General features: G+C 50.0%; 1 protein-coding gene and 1 long non-coding RNA gene across 9 annotated transcripts in view; one reads left to right on the top strand and one right to left on the bottom strand.

Annotated features, from left to right (window-relative positions):
* LOC110480267 (uncharacterized) overlaps window positions 1-23,915 on the bottom strand; it is a 219,012-nt gene that overhangs the window by 193,486 nt on the left and 1,611 nt on the right. The window contains exon 4 of the long non-coding RNA XR_014958770.1: window positions 20,573-22,719. This is a non-coding gene — a long non-coding RNA (uncharacterized LOC110480267). The remainder of the gene's footprint in view (window positions 1-20,572; window positions 22,720-23,915) is intronic.
* TMEM268 (transmembrane protein 268) lies at window positions 1,837-21,838 on the top strand. 8 transcript variants are annotated; one of them, XM_085593798.1, is made up of 10 exons: window positions 1,837-5,897; window positions 8,215-8,503; window positions 10,689-10,798; window positions 13,138-13,377; window positions 13,728-13,835; window positions 14,944-15,093; window positions 16,510-16,620; window positions 18,023-18,100; window positions 18,996-19,181; window positions 19,282-19,939. In XM_085593798.1, the coding sequence occupies exons 2-10, from the start codon at window positions 8,404-8,406 to the stop codon at window positions 19,495-19,497; spliced, it is 1,299 nt and encodes a 432-aa protein (XP_085449924.1). In that variant the 5' UTR covers window positions 1,837-5,897; window positions 8,215-8,403; the 3' UTR covers window positions 19,498-19,939. The 8 variants fall into 8 exon arrangements, with proteins under 8 accessions (XP_085449924.1, XP_085449923.1, XP_085449927.1 ...); XM_085593797.1 differs by having other exon boundaries at window positions 1,837-5,522; XM_085593799.1 differs by lacking the exon at window positions 19,282-19,939 and adding an exon at window positions 19,973-21,838 and having other exon boundaries at window positions 2,069-5,522.

Here is a 23,915-nt window from a genome sequence, read left to right on the forward strand (position 1 = left end):
ATGGACACAAATACATTGAGAGGTTTCATCTTTCAGTGGCTTCTTTCTTTTACCAGCAGAATATTAAATGCAACTTTGCTTTTTTGTTGAGTTCAAATTCCAGGCTTTTTGTGGAAAAGGAACCTCAGCATGTCCCTTATCTGGCCCAGGAGTTGTGCAGTTTGGGATCTTTGCAAAGAGCCTCATGGATGCTGTTCTGTTCCTCAGTCAGAACCTCTTGATTTCCACAGCTCCTCAGTGAGGCATTGCAAAGCCTCTTGGACCTCTAGAATTGTGATGGGGAGGGAAAAAAGCAGGATGGATGTGGGTGTGAGTCCTGCAGGCAGGAGCAGACAGCTCTGGGGTCTCCTCTTGTCATATTTTATGGTGGCGCATTGTACTCCTGGAAAGATCTCTTCAGGAATTCAAGCTATTAAACGGGTTGTAAAATTGAAACAAAAGCTTCTTGCAAAGTCAAATGTGCCAGGCTGAGGGAGAAGCCAGGTGGGTACAAGCAGAACAGGATCAAAGCAGTTTTAATCCATGTGCTGTAATGTGGAGAGGTGTTATGGCCTCATAAAAGGTTGCAGCCATGGTAATTTCACTCTGTCCTTTGGAGATGAGACATTTCTCCCTGTTGAGAGCAGGTGCTCAGGCTCCAGCAGGATGCTCCTCAAAGCCCTCCTTGCTCCAGGCTGTAATTAACAATTTAATCCCTTCTCTTATCAGTGAGACTGTCCAGAAAAAATGAAATGTGTGCTCCACTTTCTTGTATTGGTTCATAAGTTTCCCTTGGTTAATGAGGACGTTTATCCTTCTTTAGAACAGAAGCAGGGGGAAAAAATCTTCCATGATTATTTCTCCTTGGCAAATGTGCTGTGAAGAAGCTCTCTTTAGAACATGCAGAAGTGTTAATGTCTTCTAAGAATAATAATTTTCTGTAATACTTCCCTGAAACTTAACAGTTGAGAATGACTCCAACTTTGCACTGAAGGAAGCATTTCCAATTACTGCTCTCCGGGAAGGCTGCCTTACTTTGTGCAGTGCAGAGATTTTATTTGCAGTTGAGATTCTTTCATCTTGCCCTTTCCCAAAGGAAAGGGGAGTTTGCCTAAGCCAGGGAAATGCTCTGCAGGGAACAGTCCTGACACAGATATGGAGTGGGACACACTGCTTCTTGCCCCTGACATCTGATTTTTGGGGCATTTTGCAGGAAATTTGAGGAGTAGGAGTGAAGCCCACAGCAGCTGTTAGAACAAATCTGTATCTGAATTCTCCCTGCTGCTCCTCTACCCAGATAAGCTGTGGCTGTTCCATCCCTGCAAGTGTCCAGGGCTGGGTTGGATGGGCTTGGAGCAGCCTGGGATAGCGAGAGGTGTCCCTACAAGCAGGGAGAAGGGAGGATGATCTCTGGAGGTTCCTTCCAACCCAAGCCACTCTGAGAGTCTGTGACAATCCCTCAGGACTGAGCCACAGGCTGCTCATGTACCACAGAAAGAGCAGAAACTGCTTTGGGCCCACATACCACTGTGAGATTCCCTTTATTTGGGCTCCCATCCCTGGAAATACCACCTGGCATTGAGCAGTTGTGCTCTTTGGGCACTACAGTGTGAGAGAGTGTCCAAGGAGGGGCAGGGATTGTCCTGCTCTGGGCTGGGGCGGCATCAAGTGCTGGGGGAGTTTTGGGCACCACAACATAAAAAAAGATCTAAAGCTGTGAGAGAGCGTCCAAAGGAGGGCAGGGATGGGGCAGGGTGTGGAGGGGCCCGTGAGGAGCAGCTGAGGGCACTGGGATGGTTCAGCTGGGGCAGGCTGAGGGCAGAGCTCCCCGGGGCTGCAGCTCCTCCTGGGGCAGCTCCAGCTCTGCCCTGGGACAGGGACAGGAGCCAGGGCACGGCTGGAGCTGGGCCAGGGCAGCTCAGGCTGGAGAGCAGGAAAGGTTCTTCCCCCAGAGGTGCTGGCACTGCCCAGGCTGCCCAGGGAATGGGCACGGCCCCGAGGCTGCCAGAGCTCCAGGAGCCTTTGGCCAGCGCTGCCAGGGATGCCTAGGGTGGGATTTTGGGGGTCTGGGCAGGGACAGGGGCTGGGCTGGGGTCATCCTTGGGGTCCCTTCCAGCTCAGGATATTCTGTGATCCTGTGATCCTATGAAATAAAGGAAGGGAATCACCTCTAACCGCGGATCTGGAGTCCAGAGAGCTCTCATGAGTGGGGCAGCAATTCTGGCTGGCAGTGCTTTAGCGGGAGCTCCCCTGGCAGCTGGATTTGGGCACTTTTAGAAGCAGGGAGAGGAACCTACATTTTCCTGCTGCTGGACATCCAGGAGCCCTCCCCCTCCCTGCCTCGAGCTGCCAGGCTGGCTGTGCTGGATGGCAACATCAGGGAATTCAGGGTATTCCAGGGGGCAACCCCGCATTTGGTAAGCTTCAATTCCTCATTTTTCTGCTTTTGTGAGGTCACTGCACACTTCCTGATGAACTTTATTAAATCTGGAGCTGTTTTAATGGCAGATCAGCCCAGTGAGCTGCAGCACTCCCTCTATCCCTTTCCTGCCATCCCAGCTCTGTGCTCCTGCTGTTTTCTCCCGCCCTGGAGCCCAGCAGACATGAGAGAAGGCAGAATTTGGTAACCCTACAGAAAATGCAGCAGTTCCTGGCCCGTGGGGCACACCGTGGGAGGTGTGAGCAGCAGGATGGGGTATCCCAGGTGCTGTCCTGCTGCTGTGGGGTGGGACCACCCTGCCGTGTCCCCTGGAGGTGACAGATGACTGTGTGAACAACGCAGCTCCTCTCCCTTCTCTCTGCCTGCACTAAACCTGCTCTGTTTTCCCTCTTTGCCTCTGTTTTCCTCACCTGGAATCTCTTTCCCCTTTACCTCTCTTCACTAGTTCTTGCATTAATGCATCATGGGAGAGACAAGGCAAGAACCTGCTGATCCCAGCTGAGGTCTTGGCTTTAAAGTCTTAAAGAAAATACTGTTGAGAACCCTCTAGATCAATGTTCTGCTGAAAAAGTTTTCCCAAATTTATCCAAGGAAGGAGCACAGTGTAATGTTTCTTTGAGGTTGAAAGGAGAAAGTGCTAATTTCATGCAGAAAAGATTCTATCTTGGACTACCATAGGAATAGAAAATAAATTGGTATTAAATTACATTCTTCTGCCTCAAAATAATCTAATAAAGCATCTTCTGGATCAATAGCTGAATCATTATCCCAGGCACATAGCGAGCTTTGCCTCTTTTAATTTGAGATCCGAGAAAAGAGATTTTTTTGCATTACCATAGTAAAAAGAATAATACTTTAAGTCTTCATAGGAAAAAGGCAGAAGTAGGACAAAAAGATAAGAACCACACTCAGTGCCTTAAGCAAGTGTCATTCTTCATTTGAAACTTGTAATTTATGGGTAGTGTGAAATAAATTTTTATATTTAATGACTGTCAATCTGTCAGCTTTGCTGACAAAAAAATCCAACAACGCAAAGTGAAAGGACTTTGTGTGCAGGAAGGGAGGAGAAAGGCAATACAAGGCGTTCAACAACTTTGTTCTCCTAATTAAGGCTCACTAGGGAAAACATAAGAAAGAGATGGCACAGTTCTCCCCTGAAAATGCAGTTTCATCAAAAGAAAATGAGATGTGCCAGTGTTGGCTGCAGTGTGCACAGTCCAAACAAGGCTGACGTGGGGAGAAACTGCAACCACATGCAGACTGTGATCAAAAAAGCTGGAATAATGGGGGTGTGAATTCCAAATATTGCAAAGCAGCTGAATTTATCAAAGCATGGAGTAAACGCAGAGAGAACGTGGTCAGAAAAGGCAAAACCACACTAAATGTGTGTGTCTGGTTGTTTAAAGCATTGAGATTTCAAACAGGTGCTGAAGAGTGACCTCAGAAATGACATGAAGGATGTGAAGAAGGGTGAGGTTATTCCTGAGGCTGGGTGGGGTGGGTGGGCACTGTCAGCCTGGGACAGTCCTCAAATATCTATCTTGAAAAAGCAGATTTTTTTCATTTCCCTGCAATCAGTTTTCCTGTAATATATTCATTAATGCAGCAGGTGGAACAGGGAGTACAATATAAGTCCAGGGCACCAAGCTGGTAAAAGATACAAACAGTACAGAGCACTGAATGACAGCTCCAAATGATCTTGATAAGTGGGAGAAATGATCTGAAACCAATATGCTGAGCCTCCCTGCAGGGAGGAGTAACTGAGAAAGGTGAAACCAAATACATCAACTCTGAGCAATCCACGAGCAGCTGCCCAGCACTGCAGGAATTTGGGAAAACGGGGTGGGGGACTCCCCCAGAGGCAGCAAAGGGGAGGGTTAGGCCAGGCTGGACAGGGTTGGAGCAGCCTGGGCTGGTGGAAGGGTGGGATCAGATGGGATTTAAGGTCCTTCCAAGCCAAACCATCCTGGCATTCCCAGCCTCTGGTGATCCCAACACTCCCGTGAAATGAGCAGGAGTTTCCTGCTGGAGGTGCTGATGCCAAGACCTTTTGTGTCTTGCCAAACAAGAGAGGCACAGGGGCTGTGCTGCAGCTCCTTATCCACGCTGCTTTCAAGTTATTGCCCCACAGGGATCTGCCTGGAGCGTTCTGCTGGGGAGAGCTGGCAGTGCTCTTGGCTTCTCGTGTTCCCTGTCAGCATCTCTGTGTGGGTGAGGAGCAAACACAGCCAAAACTTTTGATGAGGAACGTTTGCAAAAGAGTTCAAAGCTTCCCATGGCCCTGTCTTGGGTGGGGATTGGAGCTGGGCCTTGAGCTGGTGACAGATTTATGGGATTTTCCCCCGTACCTGGGTGGTGGTGCCAGTTTCCAGTGTAACAAGATCCCATGAGGGTGAGTGGCTTTGGAGTTGTTCCTGTTGCGTGTGGAGCCACGTGATGGGATGAACCCACAGCTCGGGAGCAGCAGGGCTGCAGAACCCATCCCTCCAGGAGAGCGTCCTTTGCTCCAGGAAGTGCACACAGACACTGCAAGAGCTGATTTTTCCTTTTCTTTCAACCATCCACCCCTGGATTTGCTTTGTTCCAACCCTCCATGGATCCTGCAGCTTTTGGGCAGCTCTGACGCCACGATTCCCAGGCTAAGGAGCTTTGTTTTCATGGTGCCTCAGCATTGTCAGGCAAACACCTCCAGCATGTGCAGTGCTCTGGAGGATCCATCTGACTGTGCCTGAGCCTTCCTCTGGAGCTGCTGGAGGGGAATCTTGCATCAGCACAGCCTGGTTTGGGGAGGGCTACAACTCCTGCTTGTCATGCCTGCTCCTGTGTGCTTTCCATGACCCTTTGATGAACAGTGACCTCTTGTCAGCCTTGAGATCTGCCTTCCCCTCTTCTGATGTCTCCAGCCCTGTCTTGGGTGTTTGGTTTTGACTGAAACACTCACAGGAACTGATGTGGTGCAACTGTGGGATTTGTAGTTCCTCAATCCTGCCTGGCTGATCCAGGAGGAGAAGGAGGAAGGGGAGAGCCTCCTGTCTGTGCCACTCTTCATCTCTTCACATTCCTCAGGCTCCAGCTCCAGCTCTGGACCCCCACACTGCTGAAGGTGAGGAGGAGAATCTCCCGCTGTGGCTGTGCCTTCTCCGTGGGAACACTTTTGAGGAACTACAGAGGGTTAAACCCACAATTGTGAATGCAGCCCAGGGGGAGAGTCACATGCACCAGGGAGATTTTGCAAGTCGGTGCCTGCAGCTCAGGGTGGGGAGGGGGAGGCAGGGGCACAGGCCTGGGTAATCCCTGCTCCCAGGAGGCACAGGGGACACAGGGACCTCATCCAGCACAAGCTGGCACCTTCCTGCTTGGGGGTGGCACAGTGTGGCACCTGTGCAGTGCAGAGTGGGACAGTGGCACGTAAAGGACAGGCAGCAGCAGGAGGAGGTGGCTGAGCTGCATTCCCAGCACCAGGAGTGAGCTGGAGCAGGTAAGGCTCTGCTGGCTGCACTGGGAACAAGGCAGAAGGACCTGCTGGGTGTTTCTCTGCTGTTTAGTGAGAGCTTGGAGGTGTCCAAAAAAGAAGGAAGTCAATTCACCAGAGGGATGTTGGCATTGCAGAAAGAATAAGAAGAAATGTAGACAACACAAACCTGGGAGTGCAGGAGAGGAGAGGCTGCTCCTCAAGGTGCCTCAGGAGGGATCAGAGGGAGGTTTGGGGGGACCCAAATCCCCAAATGGGCAGTTCTGCAGGGAAAGGCAGCAGAGCCAAACTTTTACCTGTCAGAGGTAAAAGCAAAGCTGCTTTGGCTGAAGAGCTCCCAGCATTTTGGGAAGGTTGTTTCCCTCCTGAGGATGGCTGAGCTGCTGCACCTTCACTGTCACCTCCTGGGGACTGTCCTCCAGAGACCCCAAATTCTCATCATCTGAGCCAGAGAGCCTTGATTCATCTCCAAATGGATGTGCCAGCAGCAGCTACAGGGTGGTTGGTTTTAATCAGGTTTTTCTTCAGTTTGTTTAGTTTCCTCTGTATTTTCACTCTTTACTTCTGTCTTCTGTGGGCTTTTCTGTCTTGATTTTCCACTCCCTTTTGTTGGAAGGCAAAAGAGGGAAAGGAGTGAGAAAATCCAGTCTGAATGCACCTTTTGGTGCTGGGATGTGCCCTGTGACACGTGGTGCCCATGATCCTCATGGCAGAGCTGTGCCCAGGGGATCCCCTCCTGCAAGTGAAGAGCAGGTGCTGTGCCCATCCTGTGTGCACACACTCACTGCCTTGATCCTTTAAGTTTTCAGGGATCCTTTAAGTTCAGATCCTTTAAGTTTCAGCTTTTTAAGGGAGTTTTCAGCCCTTTTTGTTTTTTTCCCCTGTGATCAGAAAAATTTTGCATGTTGTTTCTCTTGCCTCAGTTCCCTTTCTGACATTCTTCAACCAGAGACTGTCCTGGCTTTGTGCAAGGGGGTAAATACAGCCCCACCATCAGAAAAAAAAAAACAAAAACAAAACAAAAAACCAAACAAAACCCAACAAAACAAAACAAAACCAAAAAACCCAAAACAAACCAACAGAAAAAAAGTCAGAAACAGAACAATCCCTTTTGGAAGGAGAGTGGGTGAGATCTGTGAGGGATCCTCCCACCAGGAGACAGCAACAGGCTCCTGGTTTGAGCAGAGGTTAAAGAGTAAGTGGGGTTTTGGAGAGCTGGAGTGGAAGGTAATTGAAAAGTAAACTCCAGAGTCTTCCAAGCATTTAACAGCCGCCCACAGGTGCGGAGGAGGTTGGAGAGCTGTGTCAGCAGGGAAAAAAGCACCTGGGAAACCCTGGGCACTGTGCCTGCTGGGAGAACTTCCCTGAGGAGAGGGGAGGGGAAAGGAAAGGAGTGGAGAAATGAAAGTAGAGGAGAGGGAAAAGAAAAACTGAGGAACAGAGAAAGGAAAAGAGAGGGGAAAGGAAAGTAGAGAAGAGGAAGAAGGAACACTGAGGAGAGGAGAAAGGAAAAGAGAGGGGAAAGCAAAGCAGAGGAGAGGGAAAAGGAAAACAGAGGAAAGGAGAAACAGAAAAAAAGAAAAGAAAAAAGAAAAGAAAAGCAAAGAAAAGAGAGAGGAGAGGAGAGGAGAGGAGAGGAGAGGAGAGGAGAGGAGAGGAGAGGAGAGGAGAGGAGAGGAGAGGAGAGGAGAGGAGAGGAGAGGAGAGGAGAGGAAGAAGGAAAACTGAGGAGAGGATAAAGGAAGAGAGGGGAAGGGAAAGCAGAGGAGAGGAACAAGGGAAAGAGAGGAGAGGGAAAAGGAAAAGAACAGAGAGGGGAGAGGAAAGCAGAGGAGAAAGGAAGGGAAAGCAGAGGAGAAAGGAAGGGAAAGCAAACACCCTCAAAGGCTTCACTGCTGCTGGGTGGGAGCTCCTGCTTGACTCTGCCTTCAGCAGATGCATTTTCTGCCTTATCTGCACTTCTCCCATCCTGTGGTGAGGATCTGTCCCAGTGTCACTTCCAGGGAGGGACATTTCCACCAGCTCCAGGTTCTTCTGTAAGTGATGGCAAAGAGGCTTGTCAAGGAGAAACCCTGACTGTTCCTTGGCAATTGCTTACAAAATGTGAATGCTGATGGATGTCAGGGTAATTTAAGGATTATTTAAAGGTTACTTTTCCACCTCTCAACAAAAGCCAAACATACAAAGTGAGTCTGTGTGTACTGAACTCACGCTGGCCAACACCAGGTGCTGACGTCCCCAAGGAGCACAGTCACTGCTGTTATCCTTTATTTGCTGTCTCTGCAGGATTTGGGATTTTTTTTTTTTTTTTTTTTCTTTTCAGGGCTCAAAAATGCCTCGTGGCTCATGGGAAGCAGGATCCTGAGGAAGGCAGCAGTGGGAGTGAGGGTTTCACAGTCTGCTCCCCACTCAGCTACTGTGGGGCTGGTTGGTGCTTCCCAGCAGGGAGAGAAAGAAATGCTGAATTTCTGACCAGAAAACAGAGAATCCTTCAAGGAGACACACCTCCAGCATGGCCCAGAAAAGCCAAGTCGGTGGAAGTGAGAAAAATGGCTCCTCCCTCCTGTACAGCAAGAGTGATTTCAAGGAAGGAGCCCTGCAGTGGGTGACAGGTAAGGGAGCAGCTCATTGCAAACAGGAGAGGCAGATCTGAGCTCAGTGTCCTTAAAATAACCACTGACAGATTTTACCAAAGATGCTCTTTAACAGAATCTCACTTGTGAAAGTACCAAAACACTGTGGATGTTTCAGCAGTTTGGGAAGGGGATGGAGATGCTTTGGGGCTTTTTTTAGGAAGACCTGATATGCAGGAATGAAGAAATCAAATTATTGAAAAGCAGCCCGCTGCAAGGCCTCTCCTCTTGGCCTTTGAAACTGAGAAATCTTTGGGAAACTTGACCTGTGCTGGGGGCAGCAGGGCAGGGGGATGCTGCCCCTGTGCCCTGTGCTCAGGTGAGACCCCACCTGCAGAGCTGCCCCAGCACAGGGAGGAGCTGGAGCTGCTGCAGAGACCCAGAGGATCCAGGGGGAGCAGAGGGATGGAGCAGCTCTGCTGGGAGGGAAGGCTGGCACAGCTGGGGTTGTTCACCTGGAGAGGAGAAGCTTTGGGGTGAGCTCAGTGGCCTTCAGAGCCTGAAGGGGCTGACAGGAGAGATGGAGAGAGACAGGACGCAGGGAATAACTCCCACTGCCAGAGGGCAAGGCTGGATGGGATATTGGGAAGAAATTCCTTCTATGAGGGAGGTGAGGCCCTGGCACAGGGTGCCCAGAGCAGCTGTGGCTGCCCCTGATCCCTGGCAGTGCCCAAGACCAGGCTGGACAGGGCTGGGAGCACTCTGGCAGCAGGCAGAGCCATGGATGGTCACTCACACCCCCCTGCACCCTCCAGCAGGGCCCCCTTTTTGTTCTAATGTCCCCAGGAGCAGCCCAGGGACACCTGGCTGACCCTGGAGCTGCAAAGGGGAAGGAAATTTGGGTGGGACCTTTCAGCAAAGCAGGACCTCAGCTGAACCAGCCACTTCCTTAGCTCCAAACTCTTCCTCTCTCTGTGGCACAGCTTGTGTAAGCTCTCGGGGGATGCCAGATGGGCTGCCTGGAGATCACAGCTCTCCCGTGCTGCTCCTCAAATCTAGGACAGGCTGTCCTGACACGTTTGAGGCTCCTGACTTGAGTCTCTAGGATGCATCTCTGATCCTGCCCCGGGCTGACACTGAAAGCCTCGAGCAGAGCCACGCTGCTGCAGGAGCTGGGGTGCTCCAGGGCAGCCCTGCCACATTCCCGAGCGATGGGATTGCTGGGCAGCACTTGAATTCAGTGCTCAAGTTGGTTTTCATGGTGGGTGGGCAGTGGGAGGGTCTCCAAGAGGGAAGTGAGCCTCGGTGCCACCGAGCAGCCTGAGCCCATTGTGGTGGTGAAGCAGCAGGCCAAAGTCCTACACACCAATTCCTGACTCCAGCTGACAGAAGCCATGAGAAAGCCCAAACTGGCTTTTCTACAGCTCCAGGGGCTTCCGGATTGCCATGGCTGTGCTGAGGGCACCACGGGCTGCCCAGCCTGGCACCGGGGCTCTTGTGCCCAGGGAGGGAGCGGGGTTGGGCTGAGCAGCAAGTCCTGGTTCTAACACGTTCCTGCTGGCTTCTCTTGGCAATTCCAGCTCACAAAACAACTTGTTTTCCCTGAGAAAGAGCTCTAAGACTGTGGAAAACAAGTTGTTTGAGTCAGGATTCTTTGGCCTGCTGTTTCACCCTGACCTCCAGGCAGGACATGGTTGTGCTGCAGATCAGAGCATCCTCTTATCTCCTCATCTCTGGCTACTCACTCCTGGGATGTTTTGGGGGTTTCCTCCCTTTCTGCAGTCTGTTTCCTTCCAGGGGGTCTCAGGCTGCTTGCAGAGCTCCTTAGCAATGGCCAAGGAGGGGAATCTGGATCAGTTTAAATCACATCCGGGTGGTTTGTGTTCTCAGCCTCCCTTTTGCCAGGTGCTGCTTGGCTGTGGGATAAAACTGACAGAACAACAGGACACAGTCTCAAGCTACCTCAAGGAAGGTATAGGTTGGATATTAGGGAAAAAAATTTCATTGAAAGAATAATAAATACTGGAATTGTTTTCCTAGGGAGGCAGTGGAATCGCCATCTCTGGGTGTGTTTAAAAAAGACTGGACATTGCACTTGGTGCTGTAGTTTAGTTGAGGTGTTAGGGCACAGGTTGGACTTGATCTCAGAGGCCCCTTCCATGATTCTGTGATTCTGTGAAAACCCCCCTAGTGCTGTGCTCATGACTCTTTTGGGTTCTTGCAGAGCCCCCCCAGGGCCGGGTGCTGCTGGTGCTCAGCATGGACAATACCTGCCCCACCTCCTCCTTCGACATGGACCTATGTGCTGACAAACTGCAGTCCCTCGGCATCCAGGTGAGCTCTCCTGGGAGTTAATTCCAGCTGCATTTGCATAATTTGCATTTACACCTACGTCCCAGATGGCTTTGGGGTTTTTTTTGGTTTGAGAGTTGCTTGTGTCAGTCTGACTTCAGTCTATTCCCTGTAGGCTGGAAGTCAACTGTGATGAACTTGGCTTAAACCTCAGTGAAGAAACTCTTTAAAGTTTATTTGGAATGAATTTTGTTTAAAATTCACTCTGATAGGGCAGAGCATTCCTGGGATATCTGCCTTGTCTTGTCCTTCATCACAAAAAGGGGTTTTCTTCCCTTGTGACTTCCCCTGCCCTTCCCAGGCAGGTTTTACTCATTGCAGCTGAGGCAGGAACACAAGTTTTGGGTCTGTGGCAGCTCTGTGGGTGGGATTGGAGATGCTCCCTGTGGGAGGCAGCTCTGGGACACAGATTTGGGTTGCAGTACTGCACAAGGAGTGGTAGTGAAATGTGAGAAAAGAATTTGTAGAAAATTTACACACTAAATTTATACACACTATATAAACCTTCTATCAAACTTTAAAAATTTTCTACAAATTCATTTCTCACAGTGAAACAGCAGGCCAAAGGTCTACAAACCCAATCCTGACTCGAGCTGACAGAAGCCATGAGAAAGCCGACAGCTCTTTGTGAGAACAGAGTCCTGCAGCAGTGAAAAACAACTTGTTTTTCCTGAGAAAGGGCTCTAGGACTGTGGAAAACACTAGCCACTTGTATAAACTGTTTTTGTACTGAAAACTATCTCTCACAAACAACTTTCCCTTCATGTACACACCTGGGGTTTGAGTGACCAATCAATACAGAATAACAACTTGTTACTGACAAATTTGGGATAGACAGGGGATGCTCTTAAAAGCCCTATAAAAGGGGACACACAAAATAAACTGGGATGGATCCTTTCTTTTTGCACCATAAAATGTGTTCTACATTGTTGGGAAAGAGGAAAATTTGACAAAGAACTCTCACAGATGTGTGTGCTTGGAATAAAGATATCTGAATGTAGAACCTAAGAGCAGAACAGAGATGGAAGCAAGTTTTGCTATAGAAGAATAAGAGATGTGTCAGTTGACAATTGCTGAGCCATTGCTGGACAGCTAAGAAAGCAAAGGTTAAGTCGAGCTGGAAGGAGGTTTCATGACTAGAGCAAAGGATATGTTGACCACAAAGAAAAAAGATGTTTTTCACCAAGTAGAAATAGGTCTTAGGAAAAGCAGAAGAGAACATAGGAAACAAACATGTTGATGTGGCAAGTAGAAAAAGGGTCTAAGAATTTTCCACTGCAAGAAAACAGAAAAACAACTTTTAAGCTTAAAGTGTAACATGTGGTTGTAACTCATGTGGTTGGGCAGTAATGACCATAATAAGTAATGATAGTTATGACAGGCTGTAGGTAATGTAAAGGTGTTGATTGGTTCTTAGGTATTAAAATGCTCAGCAAAGAAAAGTATCCAATGCAATGTAACCAGAACTAAAGGGGTTTCAGGTTTGCCTAGAGCTGGAGCTGACACCTGTAAGTGTGGCGCTGTCACCCACAACCCATGGCTGCTGTAAAATACATCAAACAGCATTTTGTATACAACAAACAGCATTTTGAAGAGCTGTAATATACAATAAATAGGACTTTGAAGAGCCACTTGACCTCCCACATCTCGCATCCCAGGCTCTTCCTCATCTTTCTGTATCGAGGTTTGCCCTGCCTGGTTCTGCTGGGAACTGGAGTCCAGGCTGGAGGGTGGCTGTTGCAGCATTTCTGAGAGAGAGAGGGCATGATTTATGTTTGGAATGAGATTTGAGCTACTCCAGCCTAGGCCTCGGATTTGGGCCTTGTGAGGCCTTCCAGCCTCTAACACAGTTAGAAATTCAGAGTTTGTGGCGCAGTTAGAAATTCAGAGTTTGTGGCACAGTTAGAAATTCAGAGTTTGTGTTGCAGTTAGAAATTGTATTCAGGTGTGATGGGGAGCACTGGGCTGTCTGGGTGTGAAGCAGTACAGGTTTATAGTGTGAGGTTTAGGCCACCTTAAGACAAAGACAAACAATGTTGGCTTGCCAATCAGAGTGCCTTTGTAATCTGTAAACTATATAGAAATGTTGTCCTGGCTTGTAAGATCAGCATGGATTCTATTGCCATCTGTTGGAGGTTGGGCAGTTTTCTTATCTCTCCCAAGAACAATGTCTCCCTCCAGGGAGAATCTTCTGTTAATGGCCATTGAATGTCTCACTGCATGACTGGTAAAGTTCCATCATCCCATTGGGAGATGCTCCACCCAGAGGGAGGAGCCAAGCACTCCTACCTGCATAAAATCAGCAATTTTTGGGACACCAGGGCAGCCCTTCGCTGGATTCCCAGAGGAGCAGCTTCTTCTCTTCTGGATCCCCAGAGGAAGACCAGGCCCAGCTACTCCATCCCCAGACCTTCAGAGAAAACTCCACCCTGCTCCAGATCCCCGCTCCAGCAGCATTCCATCTGCCACTGCAGGAGGAGCAGCCACCATTTAACTGGACTATTCCCAACACCCTGACTCCTCAGGGTGTCAGGTTTCTGACTCCATCACTAGTTTCATTTGTACTAATTACATTTTTTTAATTTATTTTTTTACATTTATTTAGTTTTTCTCCTAGTAAAGAACTGTTATTCCCATTCCCATATCTTTACCTGAGAGCCTTTTTAAAGTTATGGTAATTCGGAGGGAGGGAGTTTACCTTTCCATTTCACAGGAGGCTTTTGCCTTCCTTCACAGACTCCTGTCTTTTCAAACCAAGACAAGTGTATAAAAGCTGCCATCTTCTCTGGAATAAACAGGGAGCGTTGCATTAATCATATTGGTTGGATGTGCGTTCTGCCCTGTCCAGCTTTCCCATTTTATGAGGTCCCTGGCAGCAGCTGGCTCTGGTTTTGTGTTTGCTCCCGTGCAGGTGCCCATGGATCCCTGGAGGAGGCTGATCCAGGAGGGTGTCCTGAGGCCCGAAGTCAGGCGCTACCTCTTCTACAGCTCCAGGGGTTTCCAGATTGCCATGGCCATGGTGAGGGCACCACGGGCTGCCCAGCCTGGCACGGGGTGCTTGTGCCCAGGGAGGGAGTGGGGTTGGGCTGGGCAGCAAATCCTGCTTCTAACACGTTCCTGCTGGCTTCTCTTGGCAATTCCAGCTCACAGAATTCCTGCAGATGGAGGGCAGGGCTCTCTCTCCACCCTGTTGCTGGCAGTCCCACCAAAGCAGGCTGTCCATGGGTTCCCAGCACATGCTGAGGTGACAGCACCTACAACACGCTTGGTTTAGAGCTTGATTTTAAAGATCTGAAGGCATTCTGGTCCTAATGCTAATTTAGAGCAATGAATCAGCCAGCTTTTGGTAATGTTTGTCTTCTTCTGGTGAAAGAAACTCCTCCAGAGACTCAACCATGAGCATCTGCTGTGAGGCTGGTGCTTTGCAGCTGCAAAGGGTGTGATCAAACCCAAATCATTGTTTTAATTACTTTTTTTTTAAATTTTAGGATAGCCATTATACAAATCTTCTCCTTTCACTGATACTGTAGGAATTGGTGCTCAGTGTTTTGGGGGTTTGGTGCGTGTTTAGTGCACCTGAGTTTTGTCATTAAGAGAAGATGCCGTGCCCTTCATATCACCTGCTCCTAGGCAATGTCCTGCCCAAATCCATGCTCTGTGAGGTGAAGGAATCCAGTTGTCCCTGCCTTTAACACAACCTTTTAGCCCTGTGTCAGTGAACACTGGTTGAGCATTACTGTAATGGAGTGGTCTCTGCACACCTTGAAATAGGAACTTTCTAAATCCAGGGACTCTGAGAATTATTATTAATATGCCTCAGTGAGTGCATTCCTCATCTAAATGGAAGAACTCTGTTGAAATCCTTCCTAGGGATGAATCATCATTAATAATTCACACTTTGTCTTTGGTGAGTGGTGATTTTTAAAAATAAACTAGGGCTCACTCAGTCCTTCCCGTCCTTTCTTTTCTCTGTTTATTATTGGAAAGAAGTTTTGTCCTTTCTCACCCTGTGAAAAATCTCAGGGGACTTAATTTATAAGGGAGAAGAGACTGTTATTTTCTTCTTCGTGTGACTTTTCTCACTTTCATGGTTTGTGACTCTCACCAGGCTCTCTATTTTTCCCCAGGTATTCTACATCTCTCTTTGGACAAACCTTTACTCCACCCTCCAGCTGTGTTCCCTGGGCCATTCCTGGGGGGCTGGCGTGCTGGTGACCCTGGTGGCCCTGGCTCTCACTGCCCTGGTGATCCTGGTCATTGATGGGCACCAGAGGAAGGTGAGAGGAGGCTCCTGGTGTGGGTATGTGGAGAGAGGGGAGCAGGATTCCTCCTGCTGGGCATTCCCTAGCTGCAGGCAAAGAATACAAGGATCCAGGGAGGAGGGAATAATTTTACAGCACTCAGGGAAGGCAAGGGGTGTTCTGCAGCCAAGGGAGGGGATGGAAGGCTTGGAAGGAAGTGTTGGAGCTGCTCAGGCTGGCTCACAGAATCCCAGAATAATGAGGTTGGAAGAGACCTCTAAGATCATCAAGTCCAACCTATGCCCTAACACCACAACTAAACTATAGCACCATGTGCCAAGTCCAGTCTTATTTTAAACATATCCATAGATGGTGATTCCACCACCTCCCTAGGAAGACAATTCCAGTATTTTATTATTCTTTCAGTGAAATTTTTTTTCCTAATATCCAACCTAAACCTTCCCTGACGTAGCTTGAGGCTGTGTCCTCTTGTTCTGTCAGTGCTGCCCGGTGGAAGAGATGGACCCCACCTGTCCACAACCTCCCTTCAGGAGCTGTGGAGAGCAATGAGATCACCTCTGAGCCTCCTTTTCCCCAGGCTGAACAACCCCAACTCCCTCAGACGTTCCTCGTAGGGCTTGTGTTCCAAGCCCCTCACTAGCCTTGTTGCCTCCTCTGGATGTGCTCAAGCATCAGACCTCCTGCTGCTGGAGATCAGAGGCTCAGAGAATCCCAGGCTGGTTTGGGTTGGAAGGGACCTTAAATCCCATCCCACCCCACCCCTGCCATGGCAGGGACACCTCCCGCTGTCCCAGGCTGCTCCCAGCCCTGCCCAGCCTGACCTTGGGCACTGCCAGGGATCCAGGGGCAGCCACAGCTGCTCTGGGCACCTGTGCCAGGGCCTGCCCACTCTCACAGGGAACAATTCCTGCCCAATATCCCATCCATCCCTGTCCTCTGGCAGTGGGAGCCATTCCCTGTGTCCTGTCCCTCCATCCCCTGTCCCCAGTCCCTCTCCAGCTCTCTCGAAGCTTCTCTGAGCACTGAGAGGCCACAGCAGGGTCACCCTGCAGACCAGCCCTTGCAGAGTGTGGATTGTGCTCCCACAGCAGCTCTGGCTCCTGCCCTGCTCCTGGGGATTCCTCCTTGCATTCCCTGCTGCCTCTGGCATTACTGGCACCATTTATTTGGCTGAAGAATAATATTGGAAAGTCTTGATTCAAAATCCAGAGGGGGTTTCAGAGCAAATGATTCTTCCAAGAGGAAAACAGGCAAATGTGAGAGTTCACAGAGGTTCAGGAAAGGAGATTGCTGGGGGATGGAAGGGAGAACATGACACTGGAATTCAATCCCACTGTTTTCCTTTCAGAGCTGCAGTATATGGGATTATCCAGCTGCAGTTTGTTGATTTTTGCTGTGGATTGTGTTATTTTTCCTTGCATTCTTTAACAGCTAAACGTGAACACAGATGTGAGGCTGGCAGCTGTCAATGAAATCTTCATCAAACACAGCATAATCCTGGGGATTACAGATGTCCTGGATGGGCCACACAACACCCTACAAGTATCCTTGGTGGGAATTGGTCAGATCCCTCCTGGATAAATGCCTCCTGCTGGGGGCATTTATCAATTACACAAATTACATTTATGAATTAATCACAACATCAATTATTATTGGTGCTGTGATCCAGAGGGTGGCATTCCTAGGATTTGCTTTGGGATAGTATGAGAAATTGGGATGGTTTTATTTCTCCTGTAGGTGGGGATTGAGATATACCCAAAGGTGATTGGAAATAATGAGTCTAAAGGATTGAAGTGGGATTCATTAGGGCAGATAATTATTCCTAAAAATAATTATAATTATTTGCCACTGATGATTCTGCCTATAGGCAGAGGGATAGCAAAACTCCTATGGCACAAAAAACCCCCAAAACCACTAAAAAACAACAGGAAGAAAACCAAGCAGTCCCCCAAAAACTCTTAACATGGAGAAAAACAAAATCCCCATCCTTGGGCTCATTTGCTGCTTTTCAGAGTTTATTTTTCGGCACTAGACAGGGATCTGGGGGAATGGAGAGTTTTAAGGCTCCATGAAGGTGTTAAAGGAAGGTGAGAGAGACAAAGAGAGGCTTGAAATACAAATGGAGAGGGAAGCCAGGCTGAAGCAGGGAAGGGGACAGTGAGCACTGCAGGAGGGCAAAGTCATTCAGGAGAAAGAGGAAACCCTGAAAAACCTGAATTCCACATTTGTAAACCTGAATTCCATGTCTGTAAATCTGAATTCCATGTTTATTCAGGCCAGCATAGTCCATTAGAGCACTAATCCAGGGAGCCTTCACCTTGACCTACCTGTCCCAAAACTGCCTGAGAGCAGCAAATAACCCAGAGATTTACAATGGCTCTGTCTGTACCAATGTCAGATCCATTTAAACCCTCTGGATTTTACATTTTCCTGCATCCCCGTGCTGCTGGCAGGTGCAGCAGATGCACAAGGACAGAGCTCTGGCTGCCTCAGAGCTGGCAGGACTCACATCCCCAAAACCTCTTGGAAAACTCTTCTCAACAGCGTCCTCATGGCAGCACTGAGAATGGGCAATTTGGTAAAGAAGAAATGGAGTGAATCCCTAGAAACAACGGTGAGACAGCAGGAAGGGGTTTAGGGCAGCTGAGTCTCTGTGCCCCAGAGTTTATTTAGTGTGGGGTCACTGAGATGAGTGATGGGAAATGACCCTGGGTCATCCCAGGCTGCAGGGGGTGAGGGAAGACTGGCTCTGCTTCCCCATTAGCTTGGAGTTTTGTCTTAAAACCCTCCAGGCTTCAAACCAGCCCTGGGCTGTGTTATTTGGGTCCTGGCTGCCCTGAGGGCATCACCTGCCTCATCTCTGCTCCCTGTGAGCCCATCCCAGCATCCACATGGATGGGAGGGGAGGCTTGGAGAGGATCTTTCCTTAACCTGCCCCTTGCAGCTGTGGTTTGTGCACTTCAGTCCCGAGCCCTGCCTCCAGGCCCTGGCAGCCCACATCACTCACCTGCAGGGGACACAGGTAAGGGACACTGGGGACAGCCTGGGGACACAGGCAGGTCCTGCCCTAAGCCCTGGATTTGCTGGGGTGGAGGTGGGCAAGGAGAAATGAGTGTTTGAGTGCCCTGCTGGTATTCCCCTGCTGTGCACTGGGAGCTGGGCAGACTGGGAGGTGAATAAAGTGAACCTGTCCCTGCCCAGTTCAGCAGGAATTTGTCCAGGCCCCATGGAATGTGCATGTCTGGATAATTAACTGTGCAGCTTTAATGATGGAAAGCCATCAGGAACGAAAGGCAAATTTTGGAAGCATGTGGCACACCTTGAAACAGCTGCCACCTTGAGCTGTCCTCCTGGAATAAATGGGATAGCCTGGAGGAGTAGGAATTGCTGGGTTGAGTTAATTATAGACAAACTTTGTCCTCTTGGCCTTCAGAAAACGTTTTGCTCTCTGTGGGTGTGTAAATAGCCACTGAACTGCCTTTGTGGGGTGAGAGGTGAGAGCTCTCTGAAATCTCCAGGCTGCTCATCTCCCTGCAAGCTGCAGGGATGGAAGCAGTTCCCTGACTCACACAGGGGATGAGAGAACTCTGTTTTTAAAGGCAGGGCTCTCCATGCCAGGCTGTGCCCGTGGTGCTGGGGGCACTCACTGGCAGCTGAGGGCAGCCAGGCCATGGCATGGACACCCAGCTCCAAGTGCTGGGCACAGCTCTTGGCATGGGAAATCCCAGGAGTGAAAAATGTGCAAAAAAGGAGAAAACTGCACCTTTTAAACTCTGTCCTCAAGCCACCACTGCTGCCTGGGGTGGGAAATCCCAGGAATAAATCCATGCAGGAGGAAATGGTGCCCTGTAAAGTCTCTCCACAGGACACCACTGCTGCCTGCCTTTGGAAAGCCCCAAAATTTCCTTCTCTCCCAGGCAGGCTTGAGGCAGAGACTGAACAAGCTCTGGGTGGTCCTGGATGTGGCAGTTCAGCCTGAGCTGAGGGTGGAGGAGGAGGCTCCAAGTGAAGAATCCCCTCTTTTATCCAGCAAGGTGACCCTGAATAAAGATCCTGTGACCTGCAGTGAGCTCTTGCACCTCATCCCCGAGGGCCCACCCCAGGTGAGGAGAAATATCCCCCACAGTGGCACCAAATCACCCCCCAAGGCATCTCAGCTCCAAGACTCATCCCAGCCATGGGGGACACCACTTTTTTCTCCAGCAGAAGCACCTGGAAATCCACACAGACCTTCTCCAGCCCTGGTGCTGCAAGGAGCAGGAGGAGGAAACCCTTAAAAACCTGAATTCCACGCTTGTAAACCTACATTCAAAGCTGTCTGAGCAGCTGGTGATAATCCTTGAGGAATTAATGGATTGGGCTTTTCCTTGCTGGTCCCAAGTGTCCTGTTTCGAAGAAAACCTCTCCCCAGGGACCTGATGCCCCTGCCCAGGCTGAGCTGAGCCATGGATGAGCCCAGCCTTTGTCTCCTCCATGGAAGGTGCCTTCAAAGACTTGTGCCACGCTGAGCAACAAATGTGCCCTGATTCCTGCTCAGCACGGAGCTACCAAAGGGATTATTTTGATTTCCTTTGCAGTTTTCCTGTCACTGTCACTAAGTGAATTCTGTGCAGGTGATATCCCTGCAGATTGAGGCTCTCTGGATGTCTACAGGCCAAAACAAGCCCCAGGAGGCAGGGACAGAGTGGGCAGGTCCCCAGGGCCAGCAGTCACTTGGTGTCACCCCCCTGTGGGGACAGCACTGCTGGCCACAAGGGCACACAGTTCTCTGTGCCATTGGCTGCTGTCCTGCTCCTGTCAGAGTAGGACAGTCCTTGAAGCGGGGAGAAAATGGGGTTTGGTGGATGCTCTGCTCAGGGATGCCCTGCTCTGACACCTCTCTTGTTCCCTGCAGGCCATGGCCCAGCAGCTCCTGGTGATCTTCAGCGCCTGCTACGTCCGGCTGCTGGTCACAGGCCGGCTCCCTCGGGCCAGCCCAGGGGGACACCTGGGCCACAGCAGCGCTCCCTGTCCCTGCCAGTTCATCCAGAGCACCGTGCTGCACCCCCAGCACTGCTGGGGCAGGGGCAGCTGAGCAGAGGGAGCTGAAAACACCAAAATAGAGCTGTCCCCATGACGGAGCCCAACCTGGTTCAGGGGCTCCGTGTGCTGGAAAGGTCTCTCCTCCAGCCCGAGCTTCCAAAGAAAGGCTCAGCAGTCTCTGTTGTTGGGTCTCAAGGCAGTTTATTGCAAGTTATCTAAAAGATTTTCTCCTGGGGCTGCTGTGGTTTGCTCAGAGCTCAGGCAGAGGCACACACACACCCTGACATCCTCTCTGACCCCGACTGCTTCTTCTCTCCCCGCCAGGGCTGCTGCTGTCTTTTATATGGTACATTACGTGTGACATGGTTACAGTTTTCCCCAATGCCTATTACCTATATTAAATGGTGCTTTTCTATCTTTTATATGGTACATTACATGTTACATGTTCACAGTTTTTCCCAATGCCTATTACCTATATTAAATGGGGATTTTCTATCTTTTATATGGTACATTACGTGTTACATGGTTACAGTTTTTCCCAATGCCTATTACCTATATTAAATGGTGCTTTTCTATCTTTTATATGGTACATTACATGTTACATGGTTACAGTTTTTCCCAATGCCTATTACCTATATTAAATGGTGTTTTCTACTCTAAACCAATCTGTGAGTGCCAACATCACCAAGAACATGGAGGTGAGGAAGGAGAAAGAGGGAGGACAGGACAGGCCCAAATCCCAAATCCATCTTAAAACCTCTGACCCCCATGTACAAAACCAAAACCCCCCTGTACAGCACTCAAAAATTCTTCCCTTTACTTTGTGACTACTTCTTCTATAATATCTAAACTTTTGTGACTTCTTGTTCTTCCTGCATGGTTGGTAAATCATTCCATGGCTCAAATCCAAAATCACAGCTGTTTCCAGCTGCCTGCCAGGGTCTCAAATGCTTCTGACCTGGGCTTGGAACATCTGAAAATGTCTGAGGGACATTTTGAGTTTCAACAGTGGCCCACACTCCAGTGTGGAGGAGCTGTGGGGCAGAGAAGGGAGCTGTAATTGCTTGTCCTGGATGAATGATTGAAAATAGGATTCTAATAAAAGATGCAGGAAAGCTGCTCACCTTAGAGAGCTCCTGCCCAGCAGCTCGGGGTGGAGGAGCTGCCCCAGGGGTCAGAAACAACCCAGGGACGGCCAGGGACTCCTTTGTGTCCAAAACCTCGTGCCAAGAACCATCACCCCCTCACACAACCTCGTACCAGCAAAGGCCAGACCATCACTCGGGGTGGCAGCAGGAGGCTGAGCCCTGGAGCACCAGGATTTGGCACTTCCCATGGTGCAGGATGGATCTGCTCCTTCTCCCCTTGTTTCTGCCCCAGGAATGGTGACATCCATCTCCTCCTAGACGCCCTAGCACCTTTCCCTCAGCAATGAGGCCCTAACACATGATCCTCTTATCAGTGATCTCCACAAAGGATCCCCTTATCAGTGATCCCCCATAAAGGATCCCCTTATTAGTGAGCCCCCAACACAATCCCCTTATCAGTGACCCCCAAAGAAAGGATCCCCTTATCAATAACCCCTCATAAAGGATCCCCTTATCAGTGACCCCCCTCAAAATACAATTCCCTTATCAGTGACCTCCCAACAAAGGATCCTCTTATCAGTGACCCCTCCCATAAAGGATCCCCTTATTAATGAGTCTCCAACACACAATCCCCTCATCAGTGACCCCCCCAACAAAGGATCCCCTTATCAGTGACCTCCCCACATGACTCCCTTATCAGTGAGCCCCCCAAAACACACATAATAACCTTATCAGTGACCTCCCATGTGATCCCCTTATCGCCCCACGCTGCCAGTGCACGATCCCAAGCACTGCAGTGACACCAAACTCCTTCCAGAAGAAAAACCACCACACTGCCAAGCAGCTGATTTTCATCCACCTTTACTTCTGGCTGAGCTGTCACAGGAGGGGTCAGGCAGAATCCCCCCCACACCGCTGGGGTTTGGGGCTCTGCTGTCATTGCCCTGTGACAGGGCAGGGCTGGGGGCACATCCTGCTGGCATCCCTGCAGCCTCTGCTCTGGGGGTGCTGCACACCACTGGCCATGGGCAAAGGGAGTCCCACACACCCAAATTCCTTATTCCAGCTCAGGAACTGCTTTGGGACCTTTATGGATATGGTCAGAATTTGTACCAATATCACCAGGAGCATAACTTAGTTTCACAGTATAAAAATCTACTTCCCTGCTAGGATGAAACGGTTCCTGCTCTTCCCCTGGTATTCCATGGCCCACGGGTGCCAGGAGCATCTGACACACATTGGGAATCTTCTTTTTTTTTCCTGCCAACTAGAAATTTCTGGTCGTGAGACACTGATCAGGACGTTTTCTATCAATGTGCTTCTGTGCCGAGAGCAGATCCAGCAGGGATTTGCTGATATTTTCCAATCCCTGGGATACAGGATTTCCAGCAAAAATCAGTGGGAAGAAATCTTGTGGCCTTCACAGGAGGACCATGAGGGTTTTATTGTCAGGACCTGCACTGGATGGGTTTGATGTTGCTGGGGGGTGAGGCTGGTGCTTCAGGGGGTGCTGGTAGCTCTGGTTTTACATCTGCGAATGATAAGGATGGGAGAAAAGAGAGGGGTTTGGGATTAACCAAGGAGAAAGGTCCTGGAAGGGACAGTAAGTTCCTCTGAAAACCTCAGCTATCCTGACTGCAATTAAACACCCAGCAATTAACTGCAGAAAGGAGCTTTGCTCAAGAGAGGAGTTTGATTCCTCTCCCTGATACATCCAAGTGCTTGCCCTGATCTTCCTGGAGCCTCAGCAAAGTCCTGGCTCCCACTGCAGGATGGCAGCTGCTCCTCCCTTCTGCTTCCCCTTCACACACCCTTGATCAAGGCAGCAGTGAAGGGACACATCCCCTTTCCCTTCCCTGATCAGGATCCAGCTGTTAATTTAGGAGACAGGTGAAATTCTGACATATTTGAGGTCCCCCTGTGCACACAACTCCCTCCCCTCCCACACAGCTCATGGGGGCAGAGGGGAGGGAATGGCTCAGCCCTGCGCCTTCCCCGGAGTCTCCAGGGACAGCTCCAAGCTCCTGGCAGAGGCAGGAGGTGACAGGCATGTGGCAGCTGCCGGGAATGTGCTCCTGCTCTGGAATGTTTGCTCAGGAGCCAGCAGGAGCCACTCAGCCAAACCAGTGAAACCAGTACGGGTGGGGCAGATCCCTGCCGTGCTGGGATTCCTCTGCCCGCTGCTCAAAGCTGAGTTCACTTTGCCAGGGAGCTCTGACACCCGAGCAGCGCAGTCAGGTGATTCTGGAGAACTTTCCATGCCTTGGCTGGGGCAGGGAGAGGAGCCAGGATGGTCCTTGCTGCAGTCACCGTGCCAAATTGGGGCTGTGCTTTACCTGCAAAATCATTGTGGTTCAGGTGTGTGCTTTAAACGGACCAGGGAGGGCAGACTGGGAAGGAATCTCTCATTGCCAGTTCAGTGTATGGTGTTTTGGTGTTTGGCAGGGTTCTGGGTTACAGTGTCCCAGGGACACACAGCTCTGTGGGAGCAGGTGACATCTCTTGTCCCCCTAATCCCACCCCAAAGCACGTTTGTCCCCTTTTCCAAAGGCTGCTATTTACTCCTCCCCTCTGCTGGGGTTGGAATGACATTTAACAACAAAACCCAAGAGAAATAAAGCAGGGGAGGAGAGAAACTTTTGCAGCTTGGTCCTGGGAGCACAGAGAGTGTGGAGGTGCCTCCCACCCCTGGCTGAGCCCAGCTGAGCCCTGCCCCCCATCCCAGCA

The sequence above is a fragment of the Lonchura striata genome, chromosome 17, assembly GCF_050655825.1.
Source record: "Lonchura striata isolate lonStrDom1 chromosome 17, ASM5065582v1, whole genome shotgun sequence".
Taxonomy (NCBI): domain Eukaryota; kingdom Metazoa; phylum Chordata; class Aves; order Passeriformes; family Estrildidae; genus Lonchura; species Lonchura striata.

Bases quoted from the DNA above. Each gene is read 5' to 3' on its own strand.
- TMEM268 (XM_085593798.1), top strand. From the start codon at position 8,404: ATGGCCCAGAAAAGCCAAGTCGGTGGAAGTGAGAAAAATGGCTCCTCC. The intron at 13,378-13,727 runs GTACTAATTACA...GCTCCCGTGCAG, and splicing joins CTCCATCACTAGTTTCATTT to GTGCCCATGGATCCCTGGAG. The intron at 18,101-18,995 runs GTAAGGGACACT...CTTCTCTCCCAG, and splicing joins CTCACCTGCAGGGGACACAG to GCAGGCTTGAGGCAGAGACT.